Source organism: Ursus maritimus, unplaced genomic scaffold, assembly GCF_017311325.1.
Source record: "Ursus maritimus isolate PB19 unplaced genomic scaffold, ASM1731132v1 scaffold_13, whole genome shotgun sequence".
NCBI classification, from domain to species: Eukaryota; Metazoa; Chordata; class Mammalia; order Carnivora; family Ursidae; genus Ursus; species Ursus maritimus.
Window position 1 is genome coordinate 44842260 of NW_024423675.1, and position 8740 is coordinate 44850999.

At 41.6% G+C, this 8740-nt stretch overlaps 1 protein-coding gene across 1 annotated transcript; it reads left to right on the forward strand.

Moving 5' to 3' along the window:
* Positions 1–3014: 3014 nt before the first annotated feature.
* SMIM28 (small integral membrane protein 28) lies at positions 3015–7176 on the forward strand. Its single transcript, XM_040627491.1, has 2 exons — positions 3015–3156; positions 6661–7176. The coding sequence occupies exons 1-2, from the start codon at positions 3046–3048 to the stop codon at positions 7174–7176; spliced, it is 627 nt and encodes a 208-aa protein (XP_040483425.1). The 5' UTR covers positions 3015–3045.
* The last annotated feature ends 1564 nt before the right edge of the window (positions 7177–8740 follow it).

The following is an 8740-nucleotide window of genomic DNA, read 5'->3' on the forward strand; positions in this document are numbered from 1 at the left end:
GCCTAAACATCTAAAACATCTTTCAGCTACGGAACATCTGAGTATTCATCAGATCATTCCTTCAGGGATGAATTCCTAGAAGTAGAACTGTTGAGGGTTGACATATTGATGATTTCTTTTCTCTATAATCTATTAAATTGTGCTATTTGAGTATAGAACTCTTAACTCTGTTCTATCCAGCTACATCATTCCTTTGCTCCCCTTTCAAGCAAAAATAATTCAACATCGTTGATATTCACTATCTCCAATTCTGCTCCCCCCCCTTTTAACTTTCCCAATCAAGCTTTGCCCCAACCATTCCACCAAAACTACTTTTGTCCAAATAACCAATGACACTCCTTCCCCAAACCCATTGTTATATCTAATAGTAAATCTCATCCATCATCTTACTTGATTTCACAGTACCTACCTTTTGAGATCATTCCCTCCTTCTAGAAATATTTCTTCCCTTGGATTCTAGGACACCACACATTCTTGGATTCTCTTCCATCTCACTGACCACTCCCGTCTCCCCATTCTATTGACTCTTATTCTCTTGGTGATCTCATTAAGTCTTGAAGTTTTCAATACCATCTCCTTGCCAATGAGGTCCAACTATTGACTGTAGCCTAGTCCTTACTCCTGAACTCCAAATTCTAATATCCAAACTCACACACATTGCAAACTTACCATGTCCAAACTCAACTGTGACTCTTTATTCCTCCTGTGTGAAAACAACACAACACAACACAACACAACCTGCCCCATCCGGTCTTTCTCCCTCTCTGTAAAAGAGAATGTCATCCTTCCTGTTGCTCAAGCCTAACACAGAATCCTCCTTGATTTTTTTCTCCCCATTTTGTACCACTTTCGGTTCTTCCAGAAATCTTGTTGGCTCTATTCCTAAAATGTATCTAGAATTTCACCACTTCCACAGCTACTATTCTGGTCCATTATTTCTTCCCTGAATTATTAAAAGAACCTTAGCTGGTCTCCCTGCTCTTGCTCTAATCCCTATACCTATTTCAGACACAGATGAGCCTGAGTGATCCTTTTAAAATGCAAGTTAGATCTTATCCCTCCTCTGCTCAAAACTCTGCATGGCTCCTACATTTTAGAGTAAAAGCTGCAATTGTTACAATGCTCTACAAACCCTCTACTCCGTGCTGCCCACCACCTCCCACATATCCTCTGTCTCTTTATATCCTACTTTTTTCCTGGCTTACTGCTCCAGCCACCCTGACTTTTAGCCATTCTGAGAACTTACCAGGCATGTGACTGCCTCAGGGCCTTTGTACTGGCTATTCTCTTGGTCTGCAGTACTTTTCCATCTGATAACTTCATGGCTGGATCCCTTACATCCTTCAGCCTTTTGTGCAAATATTACTTTCCCTGAGGTCCTAGTTGACTTCCCCCTTTAAAATGCCCCCCCCTTCAGCATTCACTCTGCTCCTTCTTTTTTTCCATAGCATGTATCATCTCCTGATAAATATTTTGTGTGATTTCTCTTGATCCCCAAAAATATATCCATAAGAGCAGGAATTTGCATCTGATCCATTCAATGCTGGAGGAGGGTCCAACATTACAGGTGCATATTTAATGCTTTTGATCGCGATTTCCAACTTGCTTAAGAAGTAACGGTTTTGAAGTCGACAGAGTGGAGGAGGAGTTGAGGACACAGTATTGCCAAAGCCACAACATGCAAAACAAAACAAAAACAAAAAACAAACCACAAAACAAGGGCCCTGATGGCCAGGTGCTTTGGATATACCAGTGTGAGGATACAGGACTGACTTAAAATAGGAATACTTCAGTGGGACAAGGCAGTATTTTAACTGAGAGCAAAAAATCAACTCACTCCACGGCAAGAACTAAAACGAAGTGATAAAGCAGTTCTGCACCAGGATACCGATCCAGGCACTGGGAAACTTCGTGAAAACTTTGACCACAAGTGAGGAGTTTGGAGAAGAGCCAAACTGTACCAAGGAGGGCTGCTGTCTTTGAAAGGGTGATGAAACCGATGGCTTCTCCTCAGAAACTGGATCTATCTTAACGTGTAGGGAGTTCACCCCTTCCCCAAAACCTATCCATGGGCCACTTGGGCCAGTGGTGGAGAACCCTAATTAAGAAAAAAAAATCCTAGTTAAATACTCTCTCAGCATCATGACAGCCGCTTGGATGGGAATTATGCTTAGATCGGGATGTGGGTAGTTGCGATACTGAATTGTAATACGTTGAATAAATATTTGAAACAGCAGTTTACCCCACGGAAAGAGGATCCAGCCATCATGTCTTAAATGTTCAAGTCTCCATAAATATGTAGAACTAAACAACCCAAAGTTACCTCAGTGAATATTCACATTGAAAGTTGCTTATTATTAAGCTTGGTATAAATAATCGTATAAAGTTCCCAAGATAATCAAAAGGCAGACTATTTAAGTATTAGCAATTTGATTTTTTTTTTTTTTAAACCAGCAAATATTTCTTCCAAACAATCTGAGCTCTTGTCTGTCTGGCTTCTGGACAACTTTATCATTAGCATCTTTCATCTAAATAATTCACTAAAATGTTATGAAGGAGTCTTGTTTCTCTACCAAATACCCCTTCTCTCTGTATCATAGAACCCAGAAATAATTAAAGGAAGTTCAGCTCGGGTAGTTCTTGCTAAGCTGCTAGCTCTGGAGAGGGGTGTGGCAAGGGAAGGGAGAGGGTCTTCCACATCACTACATGCAGCTTTGACTCACGGAGACCACGCGCTGCACTGTAATAACGCTAAGGCAGAGAGCTCGGCTGTCTGCAGTCTGTTCCGTGTCTGATATCTGATGCCAATCCTTACAGTGATAAAGGCCACAGAAACAAATGCAGAGGCACTGGATTTAAATATAGTCAGCCCCGAGAGGTCTCTCTGGTTGGCTTCTTTTCCCAGCTGCCACTCATCAGAGAACGAGTTTACCAACAGCCATCAGCCGAGCACATCCAAGCTGGATCCAGGCCAAGAGCAAGCAGGGTTGTTGAAATCTGGGCAGCGAGGTGGAAGGGTGGTCAGTGCGTCAGGCGGATGGAAACATGCGGGACCTGATGGCCAGCAGCTGGAGGAAGTTTGGCCACGCTGGCAGGGGGACATATGAGTGGTTAACGAGCGAACCCAGCCTACCTCTTCTGGAAACCCAGCCGCAGGTCTGTATCTATGACTTCAGCCTTTTCTTCCCCAAAGTGTCTTTTGTCAGGTTTAAAAACCAAGAATGCCTATATTTTTAGGGTCTTAAAACTTAGTGGCAACATTTTACTTTATGGGTAGGACAGAAATACTCATTCCCTGACTGGCGTGGTCTAAGGAAGTAACTGGAAAGTTGTATTCTTTTGACATGGAGAGATGCAAGTAAAACTTGCCAGAAATATATTCCAAGAACACCTGATAGATCAAATTTATCAAAGAACACCTGAAAGGAGGAGTCAACAAATCTTGATGCCTTAGTTTTGTGACTTTGTTCTTTGCACAGTAAAGCAATGTCTACGTACGCAAAAAATGAGAGGCTCCCTTTGGCTGTAGAATGACAGTGTTTCTAGGAGTTAGGAGAAGCCAGGGAGCTCACCTCGGGCAGGGTAGCAGAGGGTTAAGGAGGTTTTTGTCTCTAAGAAACACAGCAGCTGCTTTGCTTTGTCTGGAAAATCACCAAAGAAGCCTCAATCTGAGGCGGCAGAAAGGAAAAATATTTGCAGAAACCTAAGAACTCAACTAATTTTATGATCAGGAGGAAAATGAAGAATCCTCCTGTCCCACAACAAGAGGCAAACCAACCTATTTTCCTGTTGTCTGCAAAATCGTCTGACGAGGCTGGGATTTAAGCTCTCCCAAACTACCTTTTACAGAAAGATATTGTTTATATATTTATATATGATTTATATTTAACATTTATAATTGCATATATAGAATTAGGATCGTATATCCTTCAACAGTCACACTTTTAACTGAATATTTTTTTTTAAAATATTCCCCGAACAAGAAAGTCCTTGTGTCAATATATGTATCAGAAAATTTTAAAGAAACTTTGAGGGAAGTGAACAAATAAGAACATTTGACTAGAAAAGTAGACATCCTTTCTGCATTAAAAAAAAAAATCCAAAATAACTTGAACCAATATACCAAGAATCAGTAAAAGAGAAAATTAAGGAGACATCATAAATTTGTCCTGTCACTCTGTGCTTCTCTTAACTAGAACCCAAGAAGAGTTACCTCAAGAAAGTGTCCTAATTTGCCATCTTAGATAAGTCTTTTAGTGCCAATGGATATTTGGATACATTTGCCTCAACCAACGGAAGTTCTAATTACAGGAGGGGACTGTGACTTTTCACTGTCCAAAATTTTGCAACTAATTGAAAAAAAAAATGCAACTAATACTGACAATACCGTAAGTGGCATAGCCATAAACAACAGGGTCTATTACACAAAATCTTTTAAATAGAACATTAAGTATATTTATATTCTGTGCATATTAAACTTACAGAGTATTTAAAATTTGATGCCCACAACTATTTAGAAACTATTATCATCCATATAATTGATGGAGAACGAAGAAAACTAAGTCATGCATAATTGGTCCGTGTTTATCAAGGTTAAAGAGTGTTTTAATAGCTTCAATATTTTTAACAATTCATCTAGAGAAAAGCCTAGACATAGTTAAATTGCTCTGGACTTCAACTTGATTTTTTACTACGGTAGTAAATTTATTTCCGAGTTCATCTATTCTTACAGCTTTTGTAATCAAAGTCTTATTATATCACAGCAGATTTTTAAGTTAATAGTTTTTGATTATGTGTAACAGAAAGAACCCATAACTTACAAATACGACAATCACACATGTAAAATATATTAATGTTAAAATTTTTCTGAAAAATACATTAAAACATAAACATAGTAATGCTAGTTTTTGGTTTTTTTTTAATGTTCACTGCATTTTCTAGCCTTAGCAATAAATTTCTAGACTTCTTCTGGTTATCTTTAGTATTTTATTTTCTAGTAAATGTGACCATTTCTACCTGAGGTAGAAATATATATATATATATTTTTTTCACCAAGTCCTTTACACACATTAATTCATTAAATCATCCTGCCAACCCTCCAAAAAAGATATTATTTCCATTTCATAGAGGAGGAAATCCAGGTGCATAGGGGATCAATAAAGGGTCCACGATCATGCAAGTATTAGAAAATTCTACTAGAATTCAAAGCCAGAGCTGTCAAACCCCAAACACTACGTTCTGTTTTCAAAAACAAAAACCACTTTTAATTTTATGCACTTTAAGCTAAAAATATCTGAACTCATATCTTACTAAGCACAAAATATCTGGCAATATAAATATTAAATAAGCTAATTTTGTACCAAAACAACACACACAATTGTAAATTCTTTAGGAAGTAAAAAAGAGGATACAAACAACCCTAGATATGCAGTCTCTTAAGAGGTCACAGCCAGTAAAACAGTGTCCTTACCCCCAAAATCAAGGAGAGATCCCTAGCTCACAGAGTTTATTTTAAATAATTAGATAAAGAGCTTAGTATTTTGCTTGTTTGTTTGAAACACAATATAAGGCTTTAATTTTTTTCTTTTGTAGTAGTGGATACAAACACATTTGTTGCTATATGCTTTATATAGCAGAGAAACTTCTTAATACCTCACTACTTCTTAGCAGCTTTAAAGCAATGTCTCTGCAATTTGGAACAGTATTTTGTTGTTTTTTTTTTTTTTTTTTACTGCTTCTGTACTTTGCTGGTGAAGCATCGTTTCATGGCTATTATATTCTTTATTCCATCAAGAACCATCATCACCTTCTGAGCTAATATTGTAAAGTCAATACCTCCCAGGTTGCTTAATAATTTATCTGCAAATTTTTTTTAACTACTGAACTTTCAAGAATATTTAATTTCAGGTTTACACTGAAGTCTGACTGAGATGGGAAGCCTTGAGGATGATGAATATTGTAACAAAGCACCAGACTTTACACTTTCAAGATTGTACTCTGAGAAAACAACCAAAAAAATAGTGTTTACACCAGATAGAGTCCACAAAGAACTTACACTCTCAAAGCACAGATACTGCAGAAATCGTCTCATATCTAGTTTAACAATATCCTAGACTGCATAGGTTTTTTTTTCTTGGGGGGGAAGATTCTACAAATATTGCAAAGACAAATGGAAGGAATTTTAAAATCTCATCATAAATGCCAGCGATCAACTCAGATTTCAAATATTATTTATATGTGACATGAACACATAACTATGTCAGAATTCATTCCAGAATTACATAATTGAAGTTCCATAGGATCCTGTTTGTGGAAATACATTATTGGTCTAATTCTAACTACAGTAAGTGCATGAAGGGTAAGAGCTCCGGTTCAAGGAATGAGTGCTGGGCCTACCAACTAAAACCCGCTCTCCTAGCTTTCCTTCAGGGAAATACCGCAGGCGGTCGCCAGTGCGTATTTTTGACATCTGAATTGATACTTGATCATATCCAGTTACTTCCTTTCACGTGGGCCCAAGCCATTGGCCTAAAGAAAGGACTACAGTGATTTTGAGCGTGGGTAATGAGGATAAGAATAAAAGATGAAGAAAGAGAGGCGCTTTAGGGACGCAGAGTCTTCTTTGCCCTCTCCTAACCCAGCTTCATCCCCGAATTCCAGGGCGCCCAGAAGACAAGTTCCACCAGAGACGACGTGGAGCCCTTCCTGTGCATCCTGCTTCCAGCGACCCTCCTGCTCTTCCTGGCCTTTCTGCTGCTTTTCCTGTACCGCCGCTGCAAGGCCGCCCGGGCCCCGGGGCAGGTTTTCGGCCCCGACGCCCCGGAGCGCCCCGCCGCAGGGGAGGCCACGGACGCCCTGCCAGGCTTCCCCTGGAGCGGCCAGCAGGCCCTCCCCTACGCCCCGCTGCCCCGGGACACGGCCCTCCCCTCCGCGGGCCTGCCCCCCTCCTACGAGGAGGCCACCAGGAATCGCCCCGGGGCGGCGGCTCGGGATGCGGGCCCGCCCTGGGCAGAGGGCTCCCCCGCCGGGAGGGGCAAACAGAAACTGCTGCCCGGGACCCTTCGGAGCCCAGCGCGCAGCCCCTCCCGGGCGAGCGGGGCCTCCAGACCTAAGGGCCGCTCTTCGCCCGCGGCCCTGCGACCCCTGGCTGATGCCGCTCCAGGGCAGGGAGCTTGACAGACGTCAGTCTGGGTAACCATTCTCACGTTCCTTGCGGAATTTTTCCCCGAGGTTGTCCTGAGGAGGACTAGGCTCTTCTAAAATATGTAACACCCTTGAGAAAAAAAACAGGAAAATTCTATGTGAGTTGAGACACAATTAGAACTACTGGTAAGCATGGGGACGAGCTCTGAAGGAAAAGAAAAACGCTTCTAAGCCAGAGGAAACGGCTTTTGCCACCAAATAAGATGTTTCTTCCTACACACGTTTTTCAGGGATTTATGGCTGCACTTGTGTGTGAAAGCTTCCAGATGCCTGGGGAGTTCGAGAAGGAGAACATCCCTAGGGCTGCAGTGGCCCCCTGTGGGGTAAACAATGGTAAAGTCGGCCTCAGTATTAAGAACGAAGGTACAGGCAGACACTTGCAGACGTTTTCGTTTTAAAAAACGAATAAAGCTTTCCAAAATTATCTCCTTCCTGGTGTAGCCCTTGCTTGTGTTCTCATTTGTCTCCCACAATGGGAGAAGGATCCAGCTGTCGGGTGGGAACGTCTCGCACTAGGACGTCACGGCCCGTCCCCCAGGGCTGTGGCAGGACAGACGTGCGGCCTTCCCCAAGCAGCAGCAACAGAGTAGATACCGGTTTAACACTGGCAAGTAACGGTCAACATTTTGGACCCCACGGTAAGGAGCACCATAGATTAGCTCCGACAGGGACCTCTTGAATCATATGGTCCAAACTTTCGTTTTACAGGAATCAAAACGAACGCAGAGAGGTTAAGGAACTTGTCTGAGGTTATTCTGTTGGGCCCGATGTTCTTCTGAGGAAGCTGCCAGTGTGGAATTTCAGCCATGCTCCTGGCTGGGCCTCCAGGCTCTCAGTAGCCGGAGCCCAGCTGAGTTTGAAATGGATACAAATCCCCCTCCGTGATTTTCAGATGGGGGGTGAAGGTGGGGCATGTGCCCCTCGGGCTGCAGATCAGAATTCCCCTGGACTAGTGAGGAAACAGGAGGGGGACGGGGAGGATTCTAAAACTCGTATTTGATACTCTCATTTCCTTAGTAAAACTCTTTTTTTGTTGTTTTCACAATACAAAAGCTAGGCGACACGTTGATGGTTATAAATGAGCAAAAAACTTTTACTTTTTACAAAAGCACTTTTATGCTAGATACGCAACATAGTGCAGTTTTAGGAAGATAACAAAGCCCAAATGGGATACATTTATTTCTAAATATAATCTGATAGAAATAATAGTATCTTCAAGGACTAATGCAAAATAGAAGCTATTTGAATGAAGATCAATAAAATTTCTCTCAGGAAAATTATACTGAAAAATTCCCTGGTGGTTTTTAACGGAAGTAAATAAAACAAATGGAAAAGAAAAGCTCAGCAGAGTCTCCTTCAGATTTTTTTTTTAATCCTAAGAATCTAGTTCTGGGTGAGACTATGTTGATTCTTTTCCAACTGCCATTCCTTCTCCTTTGCTAACAGAACCCTGATTTGATTTGGGATCCTGAGGCCACTTGCGTAAAACCACATCCCTCCCAAACGCCGGGGCGTGGCGGGGGGGGGGGGGGGGGGG